The 23215-nt window shown below is 39.8% G+C and overlaps 1 protein-coding gene across 4 annotated transcripts; it reads right to left on the reverse strand.

The window, feature by feature from the left end:
• Positions 1 to 250: 250 nt before the first annotated feature.
• Positions 251 to 22661, reverse strand: pla1a (phospholipase A1 member A). 4 transcript variants are annotated; one of them, XM_014986547.2, is made up of 11 exons: positions 22165 to 22661; positions 16946 to 17162; positions 15459 to 15636; positions 11460 to 11568; positions 8893 to 8994; positions 8501 to 8593; positions 8146 to 8328; positions 6103 to 6192; positions 5907 to 6012; positions 1734 to 1889; positions 251 to 694 (listed from the first exon to the last, which is right to left on the reverse strand). In XM_014986547.2, the coding sequence occupies exons 1-11, from the start codon at positions 22229 to 22231 to the stop codon at positions 604 to 606; spliced, it is 1392 nt and encodes a 463-aa protein (XP_014842033.2). In that variant the 5' UTR covers positions 22232 to 22661; the 3' UTR covers positions 251 to 603. The 4 variants fall into 4 exon arrangements, with proteins under 4 accessions (XP_014842033.2, XP_014842036.2, XP_014842035.2 ...); XM_014986550.2 differs by having other exon boundaries at positions 8146 to 8310; positions 22165 to 22660; XM_014986549.2 differs by having other exon boundaries at positions 8146 to 8310; positions 11460 to 11571; positions 22165 to 22660.
• Positions 22662 to 23215: the final 554 nt, after the last annotated feature.

Here is a 23215-nt window from a genome sequence, read left to right on the forward strand (position 1 = left end):
TACAATCCAGACTTCTGGCGCTCACTGACTGTAAATCACTACGAGGGCCTTAAAATATCTTCAAACAGCATGCTGGCTGTAACGCCGACTCAAGAACTATTTTGTGTTGTTTTTTTTCCAGAGCTAAAAATGTTTCCATATTTGACTGTAAGAAAAGAAAAACACTACCTTTTGGTCTGTTTTTGCTCTTTTTTTCCCCCCCATCCTCTTTTGGAAATGTTGCTACCTTGAAAAACTAAAAAAAAAAAAAGACAGTGATGCTTTGTTTATTGTTGAAGGTGTATCTAAGAAAAAGACAGAGTTATACAGTAAGTTTCACCTTGTAGACATTTTCCGGAGACAGAACTCGTCTTTTAAGGACAAATTAATCGTTTCATTCAGAAATGAACTCAAAACAAAACCCAACTCTAAACTAAAAATCAGATGGATTGAATATCCAAGTCACCAAAATGTTTCATTACCTCAAAACCTCACTGGCTTTTCTCTGATCCAAACAAGGTGACAACGATGCAAAACGGTCTCCATGGTAACAAGCTTATGTCTAATTTTTGACGTGGCTCCGGTGTTATTTCTGTTCACTGTCCTCGGCGTGGACTCGAAGAGTCACGAAGTGCCGCACACCTGCACGAAGTCGTGCGACCAGGGAACTCCCCGCCTGATGTCGATGTCGTTCACACACAGTGGCGCCTCGTGGCTGGCAGAAAAAAAAAACAAACAAAAAAAAACCACAATTTTTTAAAAATTTACTGAAAATGTTTGTAAATTAACACCTGTAAGCAGAATTTCCTCGCTCTTCTAAACCAGGACAGAAACTATTGAAATGTTTTGTCGAGAGGCTTTTTAAACTTCCTCTGGAAACATGGAGAATTTTATGTTAATACTGCTGTAAGTGAGCCTCTCTTTATTCACGAGTGAAAGTAAGTACACCCACTTTCTATTGACTAAACAGGCAAAAAAAAGCCATAAAAAATACTCATCAGCACAACTGGTAACTTTTTGCCATCCTCTGATGGAGTGGCGCCCTGGGCAATTGCCATATTCTGATCTTAAATCCATCCTAAATCCATTTCTTCTTATTTCAGTGACAAATATTTAACATATTTGGAGATTACAGCATCTCCACATCTTCCCCCAACAAGTTGGACGTAATTATGTACGTTGACGTTTAAAACACCCATCAGTCCTCTCACTTTTAGTCACACACTGAAAAAACACAAAACCAAGTATTTTTGGTTTAGTTTCTTGTGCTAATATACCTGAAATAAGACAAAACTAGCTTATAACTAACTTTTCAGCAAGAAACAGGAGCTTGTTTTAATCAATAATTCCTTAATACTAATTTAAAAAATGGCTGTTTCCACTGGCAGATTATTTCACTTATAACAGACATTTTTTCCATGTCTAAGTAAAATAATCTGCCAGTGAAACATGTAATTTTTCCATCAATATTAGGGACTTATTCCCTTAAAACAAGCTCATGTTTCTTGCTGAAAAATTGCTTGTAAGTTAGTTTTGCCTTTTTTTAAGTCTACTAAGATATTTGAACTAGAAACTAAACAAAAATAAATAACATTTTACGTTTGCTCTGCAGAACTTGGAATAAGAAACAATCTACTAAAAGTATGTGACCTGCATTGCTAGCATAACCTGCGGTCAGTAAAGAGTGGGACATTGTCTCTGTTCATCGGACGGCAGAGACAGCTAAAAAGCCGGCTTGCTGAAGGCGCACCAACCTGCGAAGCGGCAGCTCCGAGACGCACACAGACTTGACGTGGATGTCTCCCTGCCTGTAGAGGCGAGCGCCCGTGTTCCTCAGCCTGATGGAGTCGATCTGGCACAGGGCCACCGGGTGAGCCAACACCGTCCTGTACACCGTCGCTTCAGTCTTACTGCCGGAAACACAGAGAGTGGGAAAATAACGGCACTAAATGTCAGTGTTAAAAAGTTTTTGAACGTTCATAGACCGTAAGAACATCTAGGTTCTTGAAACAACTTCTAAAAGAGTCACAGCAGCAATTAAAAAATAATTTTATGAACTATGAAACTGTATTGTATTGGGGGCTTATTTAAGAGGAGCTGATGGTTGCAAACATGGGAAATGGAGGTAGGGGGCGTTGCACCACCAATCATCTAACCCAGTGATTTTCAACCTTTTTTGAGCGAAGGTACACTGTTTTAATTGAAAAAATCTCGAGGCACACCACCAACCAAAAATGTAAACAAAGATACTCTGTAGTCACCTATATTACATATATAGTCATTCTTGTCAAAGTGTCTTGAATAGGAATCAAATAAACACAAAAATGTATTTTTATCACATTTTACATTTCTTATTTCAAATTGCACGTAACATGTCGACTTCAAAAAATACACCTGAACAGGGCCACAACACTGTGGTCTTAAATTTAAAGAAGTTGTAGAAAACTTCAAAGTGTTCTACAAACTATTTCACAAGCATTCTTTTAGCCGGAATACAGAAAATAATTCTTATTCTGAAAGAAGCAATAATATTTGGGAAAGATTTCACTTCATATTCACTGTTACAATATGAAGATTTGCATGTACAAAATGTCAATATCTGTATATTTTACCCATCTAGTGTGAAACCTGTGCATGTTTGGATGAAAACAGCTGATTGAAGAAAGACAAAGCTCTGTCTCAACAGCTCTCAGTCTCTGGTTTCAGTTTTTATAGTAACCAGGCTTGAGAAGCTCACTTCACACAGACATGTTGTGGGAAATGGACCCATGTTCTTTCCAACTACTGCTGAGCTTCACGGTCTTTTCCATCACTGTCGTCACAGTCTTGCTAGATTCAATGCTCTCACCGCTACCTGTAACATTCATGCATCACTAATTCTCTTGTTTTAATGTAAAATGCTCTGTACCTACTGCCATCTAGTGGTAAGGAAATTACATGATTACGCCGCTAGCCACTACTAACCATGGTTTCGTTCACGCCGAGCTTAAGTGCAGCGGCTTTATTTCCCTCCTGTAGTGCCAGATCAACAGCCCTCAACTTAAAAGCTGCATCATATGAGTTTGAAAACATTTCTCCGTCGTGCCTGCTGCTACCATGTAGTTGTTCTAAATGAAAATTAACGCGTTCTTCTTTGATCTACAATTTTGACTTCTAATGATTCACTTCCTGCTAGAGAGCCCCCTGGTGGTTGAAGAAAAATACACAGAAAAGCCGCACCGGGCTACAATCCGCATGGTTCAAAGTTTAGGAAAAAAGTAGCAGCTTATAGTCCGGAAAATACGGTACCACAGGTGAAATTGAATAATTTCCACGGCACACCTGACGATCACTCACGGCACACTAGTGTACCGCGGAACAGTGGTTGAAAAACACTGATCTAACCTATGAGGAACCACGTTATGAGAGCGTAATGTTAAGGATGTTCTGTTCACAGTGACTTATGTAATGTTAGTACTTAAAAGAAAATAAGACTGATTTTTTACATAATTGACAGTTTCATTGAATTTTACACTCTGAACTGATCCATTTTTCAGTTTAAGTCATTGGGACTCTGCATCGTACCTCTAGTTCACATGTAAATAATGATCAACATCTTCATAAAACAACAGTTAGAAGCTTCATTAATCAGTGTTTGGAAAAACCACTTTGAATCATTTTTGGGAATTGGAGCCATTGGAGCACCTCTGGGGCTAGCCGTTAGCTTTAGCCTCTGGGACCAACTAATGAGGATTTATGCTGAACGGGGACAACGAATTGGCAAGGCACTGTTCTTCATACGCTTTCTTATCCAATCTTTCCAAGAAAGCTATAAAATGGAACGAAGGTGACACGCTTGAGTTCTACACTGTCTCTTTAAAGATAAAAAGTATGAACAACTTAAAGCTGCAGTATGTAACTTTTATAAAGAATATGTTTTTTACATGTTTGTTGAAAGTGTCACCATGTCATGACGATATAATATTAGCAGATAAGACCAATCTACTCCACCTCCTCCCTGAGCTGCTACTGCCGCCTGAAGAAATGCACCAAAAACAACCAATCAGAGCCAGGTCAAGATCCCGAGCTTTGTCTGTTGTGTTCAAAGAAAAGCCGAAAGGTGGGAAAAAAGAAACTCCCGGTGAACTCCAGCGTACTCGTTCGGAGCTGCTTGTGCTTCCTCAGCAGTCCTGCCTCGGTTTGCTGCACCTGGCCGGAGCCGAGCACCTCTCGGCTCAGAATAGAAGCTCACCCTTCAGGGAGGAAACGCATGCAGAGAATCTGCTTACGAGCACATTGGTGAGGCAGCTGCATTACTATCCATCACCCACGGCTAAATAAAGTGGGGGGGAACAAGTCACACTGATATTTGGACTACTTTATACTAAATTAATGTGTTTAGATTTAACTGCAAGCACAAGGGGAGTGTGGACGAGTTTTGTTCCAGCATGCATCAGTCTAAAAAAAACGAACGCGTTTCTTTATGTTAGCGTTATTTTTACCTGAGGTGTTACGCTCAGTTTTTAGAGGGAACACAGGTGGGCCTGCTTGTTGTTATATTTGCCCAAAGAATGAAAATCATGTGGATTCAGGTCAGGAGCCTCGAGAAATGCTAACAGGAGGGAAACGAGACATCAGCGACTTGGATGTTGGTTCCCAGAGGTTCTGTCCTCCAAGCGGAACAGCTGGAATCTTGTAGAGAGGGAGGGATGGAGGGAGGGAGGGCGTTTACAGGCCGAGCTGTGCTGGAGAACAGCTCAATTAAAGGGATTAGCGTCTGCCAGATGAAAGGCGTCCACAGCAGAGTGATAATCTCACCAGGTTAGAGCTAATAAACCAACAGCCTAATCTGAGGCTGCAGTAAACACCGACTCAGGGAAAAGAAAAATCGATCAAGGCTGGAAAAATATTTCATCTCTGCACATTTAGATTCTTTCAAAGTGAAAACTGAATTGGTTTTTAATTCTAGCTTATCCGTGAACGGGATTCACTTTGGTCCAATCATGAAGACATGAGACAGAACGTGTAAAGTTTCAAATGAAGATACATCTGTGAAGTATGGACGACTCTAACAACGCGTCCCAGTTTATTGAGCATCTATCAGGATGAAGGGTGTCTTAAATCTTACATGTGGTTGATGTATAAGGACACATTTTTTATGACAAATTAAAGTCTTCTTAAAAAGGAAAAAAGTAACTTAAGATATGCCTTTTATTAACTTTTAACTTTCTTTTTCTCTCATCCTAGTTTCAGTAGAAAGTAGAAATATATACACGAAGGTGCTTTTACTCAGTAGCAGATTTAAGCACACATTCATTATGTAATTTCCAGGGATATACTATCATTTTATAGCACAATCAAGCACATTCAGTTGTTATAAAAATGCTATATATATTAAACATGACTTAAAAGATTTTGATCTTGTAATTTTTTTAATTGGGCCTCTGTCTCTTTAAGAAGCTCCTGCTCTCTCTGAAGCTCCGCCTACAGGAAGTTATCACAACATGGATCCTCTATTAACCCTTCAACAACATTTTTACCAGTGTTTAAACGTCAATTTTTTATAACACCACCTTTTTAAAGTGAACTAAATACATCAAGTATATTTTTAAGACTGATCCACATTCTGCTTATGTTTTTCCTTTTTATGTTTTGAATGTTTTATTCACTTTGCGATCGTTTTCTCCAAATATTTGACTACTTTGTTCATTTTATTAAAATATTGGATAGTTCTTGGTGAGTATGTAAAAAAATATATATTTTTGAAAATGTTCTATTAAAAGAAAAGGTAAAATTTTTCAATTTGATCATTTTGGCGCCACGGCCCAAACTACACGCCACCAAAAGAGTCAGGAAGAAGAAAGATTAAACCTCTGGGCCACAATAGCGTAAATAAGTGACATCAGTCTGTGATGATCTCAACTGGAGGATAGTTAGGTTGCACCTACAGCCTGAAGTGATGCTCCGTTCCCTGGCTCCACGTCGTCAGCGTCACCTCCACCTCTGCGCTCTTATCCAAGGGGGAAACTTCCAGCGTCAGCAGGATATGATGCGCTAGGCGAGAAAAGTTAGATTTCATTTCATCGAACATTTAATCTGGTTGACTGAAGAGCTGCAGAATGTTAGGAAAAGTTCTGAACGTACCACAAAACGGTGCCGAAGAAGTAGTGAGGAGGAAGACCTTCTGCTGTTGGGGAACGGGCGACGTGGCTATCCCGCTCTTTTCCTGTAAACCTGCAACACACAAAACCAGCACTACTTACTGCAGCTGGACGTAATCCAGAGAAATAACAGAACAGAGAATAGAAACATAATTTATCCTCTGAAAACGGGGAAATTTCTGTGCGGCAAAGTGTCAGGCAATCACAGCACACAGACTCACACAAAGACTGAACATGAAATATTTATAAAAACAGAACAAAACATTAAAATATTTTTACAGTAAGGGCACAATTTCAACAGAAATATTGTGAAGTTATAAAAAATAATGTACTCCAGGCCAAAGGAATGTGCAACTGGGTCGAAAAGTAGAAAAAACAAGAAAAAGAAAAGGTGCTGATGAAAGCTGCAATGTGGTAAAACCAGAGCTGCAGACCGAATCTGCTGGTGTTAAAGGATATATGTAGTCGTTGCTGTTATTTCATGACATAAATTATAATATTCCTCAAACAAGCAGTAAGGTTTTCCATTTCTGTGTTGTGATTGTAGATGTGGTGTGTAACTTTTGGGTACAACCTCAAGCCCAACAGCTCTGATCAAGGATGCAAATTAAATTTCTTTACAGAAACTAATAGTGTTGATAAAGTCATCAGGCTTTACAAAGGACTGGTAGGGCAGTAGCCCAGGGCTTCAGTTTAATGGGGGCATAAAGATTTTTATTATTATGTTTTTTTCTTTTTAATGAATGCCTGTTTTACATTGTACTTTAATTTAATTATTTCAAACAGACAAAAGTAAAAGCAAGAAAGAAGAAAAAAATTAGAACAAATTATCATGCCCAATTGATATGCAATTTTACATTATCTGTTCAAAAACCCTAACTTATATGAATTGTAACAAAATGTTGCGATTTTAATGAAAAAACACTATTCAAATATTTGAAAATTGTCATTTTTGGTGGAATAAAATGGTTCTATTTAAGTTTTATACATAAATTGAACCTATGATGGACCAATTTATGCATAAAACAACATATTAATATATTGTAATTTGCATTAGTAGAAGAATCATTCTGTGGTGGATATGGCACCATAACTGGCTCCAGCCCACATCTTTGTAATCTGTTCCCCAAAATAAAATAGCATAAAAAGGGGAGATGAAACACTGGCAGAATGAGAGTCAGAGTTAAAAGTGTCATAATGCATCAATATAAAAGAGCCTGCAACAATTTAAACTCATTGCACTCAGTAGGTGCGGACAGAAATCACTGGGACTTTTCCCTTCTAATATCTACATGCTGTCTCCCGCTCTGGTTATAACTTAGATTAGATGATACACAGCTCTTCATTACGATGTCACTATGTGACTGTGGATCCATCCAATCACTGAACAGATTTCCAGAACAGATCAATGAGTGGATTTGTCCCCAGCTGAACAGAAACAAAACTGAAGTTATTATCTTTGGACCTAAAGAGGAGCAAACTAGAATCAATGCACAGCTTCAGTTATTACAGTTAGACAAATCAGGCCTGAAGCCTGGGAGAAGTGATGAACTCTGACCTGAACGTTCAGAGACACATAAAGACAGTCACAAAGACGGCCTTCTATCACCTGAAGAATGTCTCCAGGATGACTAAAGTCCCAGTAGGAACCAGAACCAAACATGAAGAAGCAGCATTCAGTGTTTATACATCTCAAACATCCAGATAAATGCAAAACAGCTGAAACACTGATTTCCTTCAAATCAAGGCCCCTGTTTAGTTGACTTTTATTGGAAGTAACCAGAACTTTGATCAACATTGATTAGTAATGATGATTTTGATTATAGTATTTGAGGAAAATACAATGTTTATTCCTTGTTACATAACTGGTGACTGTGTGATGTTTTTATGATGTAAAGCACTTCGAACTGTCTTGCTGCTGAAATGTGCTACACAAATTCAGAGCTTCTAAGACGGGTTTCTGATTTTATTTTTTACTTTTATGCTTCATAATAAGACCAAGTGCGACAGACTGAGCAGTCCTCACCTATAGCTGGACATCTGCCTTTGAAGACCCCGCAGTCCACGCAGCTTCCCTTCAGGAAGTCCTCATAAGAGGCGCACGGGATCCCCGTCAGCTGGCACGTGCCGTTAAGCGCGCTCATGTAGACGTGCAGCGCCCTCATGTGGTCACAAATCACATAGCCGTACACTGGAAACAGTAGAAAAACTGACAACACACAGGAGCTGGATTTCGACAGACAGTAGATCAAAATGAGAGGGGAGGAAAAGAAATGTAAATAAAAACTCCCCCCTCAGGTGAGAGGCTGTTGACTTTTACGACGACGTACTGATGAAAAATTAGGTGGAAAGTTAACAAAAAAGGCTTTTCAATAACCCACTTGAGGCAAATCTGGAACGCGCACATCCAGTCTGGTCCATCCCACCGTTCAGGAAGAAGTCCACATGACCGACAGGAATAGAGATGCCAAAGTCTGGCAATAAAAAAAAAGAGAGAGAGGGAGAGAGAGAGAGGGAAAGAGAAATACTGGCGAGACTGAAAAAGACTGAAACAAATACTTAAGACGTTACAGTTTCCATGTCTTCCTTCCAACAAAACGTCTCATGGAGAGCTAAGGTAATAAACCAAACTAAATTATGGCATTTGGAGAGACATTAAACGTAAGATGAATCAGGAGATTTTACATATGAAGCGCGTAGTTTAAGTCTACAGACGGAGGCTCGCTGCATCCCGACCCAACAGTAAGGAAACGAGAGTGGAAGGTGGACTCACGATCGGAGTCGGTGTGGATGGCGTCCACAAACAGAGCGTCGGTGGGGTCCAGCCGGTCGGAGGTGTCGGCCCCCTTAAACATGGGGCCGGCGGGGTCGAGACCTGCGGGACCAGGCGGACAAAAAAACAGTCGGGGAAAGTCCGGAATTTGTTTCTGCACATGGCTGACGGCTTTAATCTGAGAGCCTGAGAAGCTTTAGATGCAGTGAAGGTCGTCCTCAAGGGAGCAATAAATGGAGAAAGCAGTTCTGATGAGAAGAACTGGACCACTTAAAGCCTCATTTCTAATGTATGAATGTTCGGTTACGAAGAAAACAGGAACAAGAATGTTCAGTTTCGACTTTTTGGTCACACCCAAATGTTTCAGACCATCCAAGTTTACAATCAGAGTACTTTACCTAGTAACAGAATAAAGCAACCCAAAGTCGTCAGACTGCATGTAGGAGAGCAACCAAGCAACAGGTTGAACAATAAATCAATAACAAGATGTACCGCGACACATGCAGCTATAGGTGTATTCCTATGTCAATAGAAAATACATCTGATAGAATATTCAATGTTCAATAAATAGAATAGTCACTGATCTCCCATCTGGAACTGCACGGCATTCTGGGGGATGTAGGCGGAGGAAAGTCTTCAGCTGCTCAATCTCTCACATCAACTAACTCGCTCACTTTCTGGTTACCTAGCAACTCACTCACTCTTTGGTTTCCTAGCAACAACCTGTTCAGTAACTTGCGCAGCAGCAGTTTCAGGTTTCGCCACCATGCCTCATAACTGCTTGAAAATAATAAAAAATAAAAAACGTGTGAAGTGAAAACTGGATAAAAGAGGAAAGATCACGACACCAGATTGGCTGTTTTTTTTTAAACAAAGAAACCATCGACTGATATGAAACGCTTATATCATGATATGTTTTTCAGCCATATTGTTATTGTTATAACTGATGATGAGTCTCTTAATTTGCTCTAGATTAGAAAAGTCTTTAGTTGGTTTGAAGTGAACACTAGAGAGAGTTCAAGCATAAGCCGCCTGTGTTTTGGTCATGATGCTGTTTTCACGTTACTTCTGAGTGCTCGGAAACTTTTATGTTATAAATGTATGACTCCATTTATTTATTTCACCTGGATATAAATATGGCATGATGTAAAGTTTCATTTCTCTGAGCAACTTTAATAACAGGAAAGACACGAGAACATAAAAATAAAGTCAGGCAACCGTGCATCAAGCAGGAAGCGCCTACAAAGAAACAGCTACTTGTCTGCATTTATATCAGTAGTCATAACAACTATAAAAATATCTAAAACAACCGGAAGAAGTTTATCTTTCCAACACAAACAATGAATAGGATGGGAGGAGAGGCTTAAAAGCATCCAAGGCTTCAATCAGTCAAGTTAAACAAACATAAATCTGAGGCTCTAACACGTCTTTAATAGGGATTCAAAAATGTAGAAACTTTTCTATCTGTCTTGAAATTAAGCATGATAATTCAGATAAAACCTGATTTTAAACATAAATGCTGGATCCTCATGAAATGATCCAGAGGAAAGGGTTTTGAGTTTTGAAAGATTTTCTTTTTTTTTTCCCAAAATTGAATTTTTATGAGCATTTCTGATTTTGAAGCGGAACAATTGTAAATAGAACATAGGAAAGGAGGAATACATTTTAGCCAAAACTCAGAGATTTTGAGGTGAATCTCAGACATTTTCTGGAGGAAACTTGGACATTTTCTGAGCTCTTGAAGTTGAAAATGTTTGACTTATGGAGATTAGAAATTTTCTTGATTTTTCTAGAAATTTTCTGAGATTAAACATTTCCGAGACTTTTTTGTTTTATTTTTTTATTTTGGATCTTCAACTTTTGAAGATCCAAACTTTCCATGTTTTTTTTCCTGGAGAATTTCTGAGATTGATCTCAAAATTTCAGTTTTTTTTTATCTGAAATTTTCAACTTTTGGAGCTCTGAAATATCCTGAGATCCAAAATTTCCTTCTGGGTTTTTTTTTTGGGAGGAAAATTTTCTGAGATGTATCTCAGAAATGTCTGTGTTTTTTTATTGCAAATGTTCAACTCTTGGCGCTCCAATACTTCCTTGTTTTTCTCTAGAAAATGTCTTGTTGGCTGAATTTTACTCCTCCTTTCCCCTCATCTACAACAGCCCTAACATGCCGACGCACAGAACACATTTAAACCTTAAGTTTTTCTATGACATTGTCACCTTTTTCTTTTTATCCCAGCAAAAATATTTTCAGGCCAGTGTCGATGATGCCTCTGAAACATTCAAACTGAAGCCGATCCTCCCCAGTCAGACAGCAGGGCCTCTCATGCTCCAGCAAACATTTTGCTGTGGGCTGCGTAGATCATCTGAAGAGCTCTGCTAATCTCCTAATGTCATCCCCAGGCTGAGGCTCTTCTCTGTCTGACTGCGGAGGCAGCTGGAGGACACCAGACACTCCAAGCAGCAGCTCCCACAGGTTGCTTCTCTGTGGATTTATAAATCAGAGGAGCAGAGCTGCAGACGGGTCACTTCCTGAGCTCGTCAGTCAGGAACGAGCCCCGCGGATTCACCTGTGATTCTTCCGATCTTCCCTTCGAACAGCGTCCCCACAAAGCCAGCCACATGGGCTCCGAGGCTGACCCCGACCAGGTGGAAGGATTCCAGTCTGCAGCCGTGTTTCTGCTGAAAACAAGAGTTTTACTGCCAAGTTACCGCTATAAGCTACGGAAGAAATAAAAGAATTTGGGCTTTTTTTTTTCTCAGAATCCTACAACGGCGTATTACGGATATTACAGAGAATAAAAGGAGAACATTTCTGCCAGATAACTCAGAAATTTTGAGATTAATCTCAGAAATGTTCTAGAAAAAAACAAAACAAAACAAGGACATTTCTGAGTTTGAAAAGTCAAAAATATGCTGGAAAGAAACTGACATTTTGGGATTGGTCTCAGAAATTTTAGAGAAAAAAACTTGGAAATTTCTTGGTTTAAAAGTTGAACATTTTTGACTTTTGAACATTTCCTGGAAATTTCCCCTTTTTTTCTAGCAAATTTTCAACTTTTCACTCTCAAAGATTTCCACACTTTTTTTCCTCCAAGATTTCTGATTAATCAGGAAATTCTTGAGTTTTTCTTAGCAAATTTTCCACTTTTCCAACTCAGAAATTCCCATGTTTGTTTCTCAAAAACGTCTTATATTAAAAATGTAAAAATTTGGAGCTTTTCTAGAAAATGTTGTACTTTTCAAAATTTTCTCGCTTTTCCTAGAAAATGTCTGATCATTTTTTTTGTAGAAATGTACTATTATTCTATTTTTCCTATCTAAAATGGCCTGAATATGACGCTGTAGGACTCTGACTGCAATCTCAAATTCCTGACTCTTTTTCTCAGAATCAGAATCAATAAATTATTTATGCAGCATCAGCCAAACCAAGTCTTAAAACTCAGATTTATCAAACGCTTTCAGTGTGAATAAAATGCAGGTCCAATAACGAGGAGAATATTTGAGTTGTGATGTTTTTGCTAACAACATAATAGACTTGCATCAAAGAATGTTTGGTTATTTACTTGGATTTTGACGTAAATGTACACAGAATTAGAACGCTGAGTCTGAAGTCAGACTTCTTCTTTCTTTGGTTAGTGGCTTTAATCTTCTTCCGTTTGCTTCATAAAAACATTCACTTACAAAGCCATAAAGTTTAAACCCCATATAAATAGTTATGGCTGTTCCGCAGAATTTCAAGGAAAAAATGATAAACTTGACGAAATAAAATTCCCTCCTCTCGCTCTTTTTTTTCCCATCTGCCTTCCATTATTCACGACAAACCAGCGACACACGATAAAGAATCGCAGGAATGTCTTAAAACAATAACGCGTTCGCCTGCTTTGTTACTCTGCGGTGAGAGCAGAACGCTCCAAAATCAGCACCGTCCCGCCGAACTTACAGGTAGTAAATAGGGCGAGCCGCTCTCTCCGATATTATTGATGGCCTTTGCTGTGAGCGTGTAAAACACAGCCGGGCAGGGGGAAGGACAGGCCCTCAAGGTCATGTTTGCATCCATCTGTGGAGCTGGGAAGGTCAGCCTGACTCCCATTCTGCTCCGATATTCTTTCCTGGAAATCTCTGGCTGCCGAGGCGCCTTGGCTCCAGCCGGATTCTTGTTTTGGCTGCTGCGGGGAGTGAACCCGTGAGATTCGCTTCCACTATCTCTACCTATATAAATCTCCGCACTTCTCTTCTCACGGTCATATTTTTTTCTTTTGTGTGTGTGTGTGTGTGTGTGTGTGTTTAAAACAAAAGCTCTTCCTCGGAGCGGCGCAAAAAGTATTCGCACCCTTGAGCTTGATTACATTCCTTTACAATCTCATAAGTCGACGTCTCTTCTAAAAACACGATTCCGGTGAATCTGGCCTGACCTGAAACAAGAGAGAAGTTTGGTCTGATTTGACGTAGGCATGCTTTGAGTGTTCTTGTTATCCCCCTAGTTATTGCTACAAGCATGGCATTGCATCTGCATGGCTTTGTAAGCAGAGGAGCGTACAGTATTTATATGTGATATCTCTAGATTAGGACTCGTGCCACAGAGTTCACCAAAAAAATCTGAGATATTTGGATGAGGCAGCCGGTGTAAGCTGGAGAAGGAGGCAGAAGTCAGAGCTTTTACTTAAAGGCATGCGTGTGTGTTTTGTTTTTTGGTTGTTTTGTTTTTTTCACACAAGCCATCAGTGGCAATTTTTGGTATGAGCGCAATGGCTCACTGCCCAGGGCGTAATTGTGTCAGGGGAAAAGGAAGACGAAGGAGGAGTACACATTATCTCATTTTTTTTTATTTTTTATAATAGCTTAGTGTCATTTCTATACAACTCAAGCTGTGTTTCTATCCTCAGTTGGATCATTTTCGGCTGATCCCAGTTTTCCTGTGTGGGCCAAATTTCCCCGTCTGGACGGAGATACAGAACGCCGCGCAGTCAGACCACCAGACTGAAAAAAAATTATTCATCCCTGCTGCTGTCTAGTCCAGGCCCACACAGTCAGGACTCGCATGGACTTATGCCCGTCACGATAACCGACTCTCCTGAACGATAAATTCCCTCCAGAATTGATCGTGATAATCGATAACATTGTTGTTTTCAGACCACGTTCTCAAAGATCAACAAACTTTACAATCTGTAAACAAAATTGTCCTTCAAGAAAAGGGACTAGTTGAGTCTGAAGACTTTTATCATCCAGCTTTTGGTAGAAAGAGAAAAACGATAAATCATGCAAGAGGAAATTATTGAGCTTGTTTTAATTTATCATGCGATTAATTAATTATTGCGACAGGCTTATATGAACTCATCTTTGATTTTCTTGTGTGATTGTTTTGATGTCTTTGCTGCTGTCTGTGCAACAAGTTGATCCTAATAAAGTTCACTTGACTTGTCATGTGAATTTTGAGCAAACTTTTAAAATGTTACAAAAAAACAAACAAAAAAAGAAAGGAAAATGCAAATTAGGCGTTTTTCCATCTACTGGCGAAGCATAATTTCATCAAATGTTGAAGGAATTATGGAAACTATCACAGACCACACATATCAGTAAAATGAAGAGACTCCTCCCTTCTGAACTGGAGGTTTGGACTTTGACATTTTCAGATTTTTGTGCCTGTAGTGAGGCACAGACCGACCATCGGCTGGGAAAGTTTGCTACGGCAGAACGTATTTGGTAAACGTGTTTCCATCTTTGCTGAGGCGCATTAACTCCTCCTCAGAAATGCTGGAAACCAAGAGTAACTGAGGAAGTTATTTTGAGTTTTGCTCTTTCCTAGAACCTTTTCTAATGCTATATTTCAAAATGTGCGCAGATGGAAACAGAAAAGGCATCCCTCAAGCACTGGTGGAAAGCAAACCAGTTCAAAATGTCTTCCGCTGCTTATGGCAGAGGATCCTGTAACCTATTTTTACACCGTTTCTGTCTGTTGGTTAGTTATTTCTTGTGCAAATGTTTTCTTCTGTCAAATGTAATTTTTTTAAAAGTAAAAATAAAAGCACACATTGTTCCGTTAATAGAACTGTGTGTGCCGACGTCTGTCCTGTGAACATTGCATAGTGAGGTGTTTAGTTTCTTCTGCTGACTTGTATTAGAACCAAGGATGAAATGTAGCCATACTGCTAATTCCTGCATATTTACGCTGCCATGAACTCTGGGTAACGTTGATTGAGGTGCACTGTCTGAAACAAATAAACTACATTACAGGAAAATATGACCAAACATTGTCAAATTTATGTTGTATTTAATTCAAGATTCAAACTGGGTGTTTTATTAATAAGCCACTGCAAAATTTAGACAGACAGACGACTTTAAGTTGAGACAAGCATGAAAAAACCAGAACTGTAAATCATGTCAGTCAAACCTGGTTGGAATTACTTTATGCCGATACGAGATTCTTTGAAGCCCTTTGAATTTCTGAAACTGATTTGTGTGTGTGGGGAACAAAAGAAAATAAATAAAAACCTGCTGACTACGTTCTCTGAAATTCTCGCCTCGTTTCTTTTCATCTGTCTCGCAGCAGCATGTGTAATCCCTCTCACCTGTAGCTGGTTGACGAGAACCGAGATCTGCAGGGCCACCTCCTTGTAGTTCTCCACCACCAGGTTGTAGGCGAAGGAGGCGCCGTAAATCCAGTCCACCACCACCACGTTGGCGTCCTGAGCCCCGAGCAGGGCCTGGGCCAGGTCCGTAACCCAGGACGGCTTCCTTCCCAGGGCGCTGCGGGGCGGTGGGGGGTTCGGTTGGGTTTGGAGCAGCAAAAACAGACAAGGAAAAGAGTGGAGTTATTGTTGGAGCAGAGGCAGCGGCTCAACTGCGGTCCATGAAAGCAGAAACGACAAGAAAAAGGAAATTAAATAAACCATTGAAATGTGGTTTTAGATTTGCCAGACTGTTGTGATAAGGGCGAGAGTTGAGCGGTGTTACGTTTGTCAGAAGTTTTGTTCTGTTGGTTTGAGAACTTTAGTTTCTCTGTCATGTTTACAAGAGTTAAAAGAAAAAAAAACTAAACACACAGAAACCTTCGAGTCAGTCAGCGGAAAGATGTGTAAACAGTCTTCCTCTCTGCCTGAGTGCTGTAATCGAAGAACAGAACAGCTGTTCATAAGTGTGTCACCACAGCTTTTATGAGCCTGGTGGGTTCAAAGTTTGGTTTAGCCTCTAGATGTTTTCCAAGCTTTTAATCATTTTCTTCTTCTTAATTTCAATTAGAGGGACAGTATTATGCAAAATCGACTTTTTAGGATTTTATTCCCTCATCAAAAACATACGTGGAGCCTTTCCCTTGATTCTTTCATTCATGTTTGAGAAATCCTTTAATCTCCATGGCAACCACTGAGCTTTGCAAAACACCTGGGTGGACGCCGACCCACCTTCAAGGAGCAGATCCCCCTCTGAGCTGCAGTTTACAAGCGTCCGCCTCACAGAGCAGCCCTCCCTTACAACTCCCCCAATCAGCTCCTTCAGACTAGCCAGCAGCAATTAGCAAACATCTGCTGCGCTCAGTATAGATATAGAAGCTACTTCTCAAGGTAAAACTGTTGCTAGAGGGCTAATAGAGGAGCCATGTTGTGATGACTTCTTGGAGGTGGAGTTTCTGACAGAGTTGGAGTTTCTTAAAGAGACAGAGGCCCAATTTCAAGGCGTTAAATTAGGAAGTAAATTTTCTTTTAAGTCATATTTGATATAGAGCATTTTTATGACTTGATTGTGCTATAAAATGGCACTATGTGTCTGGAAAACAGGCAATACTGGCCAATTAAAGTTATAAAAAGGAGATGATTAACCATTTTACTCCATCATGTGGTTGTGTGGGTTTGAGTGAATAATAACCATCTTCATATTTAGATCCTTATAATCTTTGAGACAGATAAAATAAGATAAAAACTTTAATGGAAATTTTCCTTTGGCTCTTCAACCATAAAAATAAAACCCATTCATACGATCACATTAAGCCTAACTGCACATATGATACGTCGTACTGTTCTCCAACTCAGAAAACCTTTTTCTGTCTGAACCTCCGACTCACCTGAATCCATGGATGATGACCTTCGTCGGACAGGATGTGTTAAAGTGAGACGTGGGCTTGCCGACGGAGTCCTGGTCGAACTTTTGCGCGCAGTCCGGGTTTCTCCTGGTCAGCAGCAGATACTGGACTTCCACCCTGACCCTCTGCTGGCGGTACTCCTGCCATCTGGTGTTGTTGAGCTCAGCGCACTGACCGTCCTCCTGAATCTCACCTGAAGCTTGATGGACAAACACAAAGTCATGCTTTGCTGCTTTAGCCACTTAGGTTTGAGTATTTATATAGGTTTTTGATGAAAAAGCCTAAATTTGACAGAAACTGCTTGAATGTGTTTGTTCCCACCTGATTTTGTTTGATTTAACATTTTATTAATTTTTTAAAATATTCATCACACTTCCCAATTACATTTCTTTTATTCCAGCTGTCTTGACGTTTTAAGAATGCCACAAAAATAGCAGTTCTGAGCTACAAGAAGAAAATCCCACGATGGTGTCCTAAATGCGTGATTAAACATAATTAATCAAGACTATATTTGGCATGAAAGTCGACTCCAGAGCAGAAAAATGCATTGCACTTGTATTGGACCATCAACTCACACCAACCCAGAGATCGCCAAGGCAACGTTGCCCTGGTGCTAACACCAACACACACCTCTTGGCCATCAACCCCCAGACCACTGAGTGATATATTTAACCGCAGATCGGACAACCCCGGATTCACTCTGTTGGTTTCAGTCAGAAGCAGAGCTCCTTTCCACATAAGTAATCTGATGTTTACATTTCCAAATTGTTTATTCTTCCACATCTTCGGTTTTGTTTTCTTGGCAAACGCTTCCGACTGCAAGTAGCATGTGGGATCTATTTGTATCCATGTCAACATTTGTACGACCACCAAAATGCATTTGCATTTAATTAGCATTTACTAGTTCTACCAAGTCTCTTCAACAGAATAGGTAATGCATTTTACAGTGAAAAGTAGGTCATGAAAGACATCTGTGTCAAAGAAGGAGTAAATTCTTTGAAGTAAAATTTAAGGGTTTTAAGCAGTTCATGTTCTGAGGGACAAATAAAAATCAACCACAGCCTCCCTGGATAATGAGCAGATTTTTGCAGAAACAATGAGCAACAAGGAACTCAACGTGATTAGGATTCAGCTTCGGTGTAAATGCTGGGAAACAGGCACGTGTACGGACACAACACCGGATTGTAATTCCGACCACAGCTGTGCCTCCTCTCCTCCAGTTTGCACCAGTGAGATCTCTATATTATGTTCGTTACATCTTTCCACAGACTTCAGAGGGACCAGGTAATGGTGTAATGTGTCATGGCCGTGACAGAATAATAGCCAGTACACTTTTATTGCTGAATTTATTTTTCTCCAGCGAAAAGAGAGCTGACCGTCTTTCAGTTTTAGGGTTTTTGATATACCTCTGCTGCCTAGTCTATTAGCTACACCTGTTGACCCACTCACTGGGTGCTGGTCAGAGTATTTCTGAATCTACTAGGATTTGTACACAACCCAACTCAGATTTTTTTTTAAATAATGGGTAGGAAAAAAATAAATAAATAAATCAATAAATCAATAAATCAATCCAGCAAGCACCAGTTGTATGAATGGGCGGAAATCCTGGGGGGGTACGAGAGGGATCTGGACACCCACAATCTTGAGAAAGTCAAGAAGTGTCCTAAAAGAAATCTTTGTATTTAAACAATATCAATATGAAAAGGTAAAAGAAACAAAGAACAAAACAAATCTGCCTTTCATCAAAGAAAGAAATAAGATTTAATTTTAGGTCCCCCCCACCGCCATTGTTAGAACAATGGTTCAGTCCAATTTACAGAAAGAACAACAGCATCAGAGCCGCTGAAGTGAGGAGTTAGCTGCTAGCTGTGGCTCTGCAGCACTAACAAAAAACCCTCCAGTAAGTAAATACTTAAAGCAGAAGACACGTAACACGTTTTATTTACTTTCACTGCTCAATAGGAAGAAACACATTAACAATGAAATCAAACTACAGTTTGTTATTTCATGACTTTGGCTGAATTATGATAGCTGCCCCGTTATGCCTAAATCAAAATTAGCTAAAATGGCTACATTGCTTTGATAAACGTAGCTTTTATCAAAGCTACGTTTAGCTTTGATATTGGCTACCTGTCCAAGGTAGCCAATATTTCAGTCATATTTGTCTCTCTAACTCTTGAGAGTTTTAATCTGGAGCGGCTGAACTTTAGCTGACAGCTCTGTATGGGATCCAGAGCAGAGGGACTACTGCAAAGCAGCTGACAGTAAAAAAATAAATAAAGTATGCCTCTATTTCTTACCATCTTCAACCTTTAAAACAGCAAAATAAAATCTGAATATTTTTCTATAACAACCCTAGTGCTTTCAACGTTAGGTTTAAGCTATGTTACCCCGAGATATTTATTATTTCTACCTACTTATAGATTCCCAGCCATCCAGGATATGGAAAAGCCAAAAAAACTTTTTTTTTAAAAGCAACTTAACAACTTATAACTTAAATAACACATAACCTCTATTGAGAGTTCCTACAATAAAACAATATTTATTAGAAATAAGTGGAGTTACTCAATAAAACTTTTTATTTAGAAGCTTACATTTTTGTAAAGGTGTAGCAGAGATTAGATCAGTGACACTGAACCAAACTTATATCTAAACATCATTTGAATCTTAGTTTGGCTTCTATGGGTCTCAACAGTTTGAGAAAAACACGTTTGATGTGCATTGCCACATTGTAAACTTTTTAAACCACATTTTACTTTACATTTCAGTGTAACTTGAACACCCCCCCTAAAATTGCTCTTAAAAAAAATCACAGTTTATTGTCCACCCCCAATAATAAAATGTGATTTCTTCCCTTGGTTGTGTGGACAAGAGCGTCTTGTCAATGTCAGAGAAGAAAAAGAGAAAATTGTTACATGTTAAAACGCATTTTAGCTAGTAAGGTCAGAATTTGGTGTAATGGCCTCAACTGACACAGCCATTCATTTCCTATGGAGCTTGCTCGGTGAGGATACAATCGTAAAATTGTAATTTCGAGCTCGTACAGGTAAACGTACACACGCGGCTAGCGACGCGACAGAAGAAAGTTGAAAAATGTCCAACTTTTGACGCTTTCGCTGCTGTCACTTCCGCGTTCCGCGTGCTGGGTTCGCCCCGAATGGCGGGAAACTGTCGCTTTTCGCTGTCGGTCGTTGTTCCGCCGGTGTTGAGTCCATAATAAATTTGTTTAAGCACCACAGTTTACCTGAGTTTCGTCGAGGACCAGGACAACGCAGGTACAAATGCTCAAATCACGTAACTGGTTGAACATAATGACGTCACCTCACTGCTCATTTTGAGCACCATAACACAATCAAATAGAGTATATTTGGGATGGAGCTAGAGAGTTGCATCATAGATATATGGAGCGACACTTCTAGAGTAAATGTTTAGTCTCATAGTGTCAATATGGAGCAAAATCTGACCAGTGTGTCCCTCTCTGTTCAGTCTGTTATTAAGTCTCAACAAATTTCATTACCATGTAAAAGTTCATTACACAGAGTGAAATATTTCAATACTTTATTTGTTGTAATTTTGGCAATTATGATTTAAAGATAATGAAAATACAAAATTCCAAAGGCAACACAATCAGATGTCCAAAAGAGAGACACTGACACCTTTTACAGGGAAGGTAAACCACAAAAGTTCATCCTTAAAGAAGCTGGTTGTGCTGCATCAGAGCTTGTTTGTAGGACTCAGTGGGAGGAACGAGTTGGTAGAAAAAGTTGCACCAGCAGCAGGGAGAACCGCAGCCTTAAGAGGATTGTTGAGCAAAATACATTTAAGAATTTGGGCGAATGTCACAAGGCTGGAGTTGATGCATCAAAAGCCACTAAGACATGAATCCTCCACATGGGCTACAAATGACACATTCTTGTCAAGTCACTCCTGAACCAGAGAGAAAACTTCTGGGGTTCTAGAGCACTTCATGCTTCCCTCTGCTGATGAGCTGGATGGAGATGCTGATTTAATTGTACAGCAGGACTTGGTACCTTCAGTGACTGTACTGGTGGTCAATTGGCCTAAAACTACCCAGACATTTCACTCCATGCTGAATATATGGGTTATATATCCAAGAGGAAGACGAGAGACACCAGACCCAACAATGCTGACAACCTGAAGGCAGCTATGAGAGCAATCTGGGCTTCCGGTTCATCCCATCAGAATCATGGGCTGATCGCCTCCGTGCCAAAGACATCCAACCAAGCATTGAGAAATTAACATGCTTTTCAAAAGCCTGACATTTCTGTTTCACTTTTCATTAATATTCTAAGTTCCCGAGGCATTGAAATTTGGACTTTTCTCATCATTAAGCCAAAATGATCAAAATTACAAAACATTGCGAAATATTTCACTATGGAAAACATAGTGAATTTATGAATTTATAAAGTGAGTTTTGCTTTTTTAAATGAGTGGCAAATAATATATAATTAATTTTTTTTTTAACAATGTCCTAGTTTTATAGTTGTACCCTCATTAGATGCATCTCTGCTTTAACACTCTTGAATTACAGCATTAGGTTTAAGCAGGACTGTAGAACCAAGGACACGACTAAAGGTGGCAGGGCGGCGGCCATCAAGGCCTGGGGTAAGACATGGCCTCCCTCGACAATTCACAACGTTTTGAAGAAAACAAATCTGGAAGGGCAGCTACAAGAATCACAAGACATCATGATTATAACAACCAAAGCCCCCTGTCTGGATTAAATGATCATAAGATTATTCAAATATTGCACAAAGAGTACACCAAAGCTTCAACCTACATCTTTTTTTATCTCTGTTATGTTTAATTTAACTTTGCTTGTGTCATACAAACTTTGCTTGTGTCATACAAACTAGACTGTTAATACAACATAAAGAAGACACAATTATATCATTTGGGAAAACTAAAACAACAAAACATAGACATGCATGAAATACATACAACTGCATTTAAGAAAAGAGGTGCACTTTCTTTTACCACGACTATCTGTTTACATAACAGGCACTGACTGCTTGTTTTCTAAGATGAGGCATTTTAAGCAAGTACAACATGTCTAAGCTGAGAAAGCTCATTGGTATTTTCCCCATTTAAATCCTGCAGACTTGCAATTTGTCCAAATGCAAGAAAACATCCAAATAAAGCCTCACTGAGAACGTTTCTAGCCTAAAGAGACGACTTACCCAGCACCTGTGATGAGCTGTAGACCAGCAGAATGCTGAAGAGAATGGCTTTGTCCTCCCAAGGCATGTTTTGTTTTTTCTTTTTCTTTTTGGTAAGTGAGCGCTGAACCAGGCCAGTGGCTGCCAAAGAGCTTTAGTTAGAGCTTAGCAAGCCTCAGCTGCTTGGTGGACGGAGGGAGGAAATCCCAGCTCTGAAGCCTTGGAACAAAACTCCGGGCTTTTAACTGGAAGCCAGCAGGTATGAGGCAAGAGAAACAAGTTGGAGTTTTTGGTGGACTACGTTTCTTTTCTCGTGAAGATCCAGTTAAAGCCCGTGTATCTCCACAACAACTCTCTGCCCGTCTTTCTTTCCCCCCTTTATGCTAATCCCAGCCTTCACTTTTACTGGTGGCCGGTTTGTTTTCCCGTCTTTCATCCGCCCCTCAGCCCCCCGCCAAGTCTGTGTTTTGTAGTGAGGCACCGACTAGTTGGAGGTCTTTGCCTGGTGGTGAATCCATGACCTCATTTGTGTTCAATGGCTGTTTGTTTAAAAATGCTGGACTCTGGCCTAGCTGCCCACTGGTTTGTGTGGTTTCTGCGGTTTGGAAGAAAGCGGAGGAGGAGCGTCTGAGAAAGTGAGCTGAGGTCAAGCTCACAGAGAGACGGGGAGGAAAAGGTCGATTGCTTTACTTGTCTTTCAATATCTAACTCCCTTATATAATTCATTCTTTCTTTTCTTTTTTGTTTTAATAAATCAAACACACGTACATAGCCCCCCTTCACACAGTCACACAAATACACGCACAGATGTAATCCCCTGGAAAGAGGTCAAGGGTCTGAGCTGCAGCTGCCAGTGTTGTTGTGTTAATGGGGTTCAGGGCTCAATATTAACGAAGACCTTAGTGGGAAAAAGGACAAATGTGCAATAAAAGCTAACTTTGGCAGCCGTCCGCGAGAATACGGGGGGTCATTTTCCCAAAAATCTAAAGTTTCTCGGAGAAATATGAAAAACACAAGTGGAGAAATTATGACCTGAAATGGATTTGGATCGCTTTTGTTCTGATATACTTTG

This window comes from Poecilia mexicana, unplaced genomic scaffold, assembly GCF_051168715.1.
Source record: "Poecilia mexicana isolate PSO_F unplaced genomic scaffold, ASM5116871v1 scaffold_2, whole genome shotgun sequence".
NCBI classification, from domain to species: Eukaryota; Metazoa; Chordata; class Actinopteri; order Cyprinodontiformes; family Poeciliidae; genus Poecilia; species Poecilia mexicana.

Excerpts from the sequence above, each read along its gene's own strand:
- pla1a (XM_014986546.2), bottom strand. The coding sequence starts at position 22,231 with ATGCCTTGGGAGGACAAAGCCATTCTCTTCAGCATTCTGCTGGTCTAC. Across the intron at positions 6,013-6,102 it reads TTCTTCGGCACCGTTTTGTG|CGCATCATATCCTGCTGACG; the intron begins GTACGTTCAGAA and ends TTTCTCGCCTAG. Across the intron at positions 695-1,733 it reads TCGGAGCTGCCGCTTCGCAG|CCACGAGGCGCCACTGTGTG; the intron begins GTTGGTGCGCCT and ends TTTTTCTGCCAG.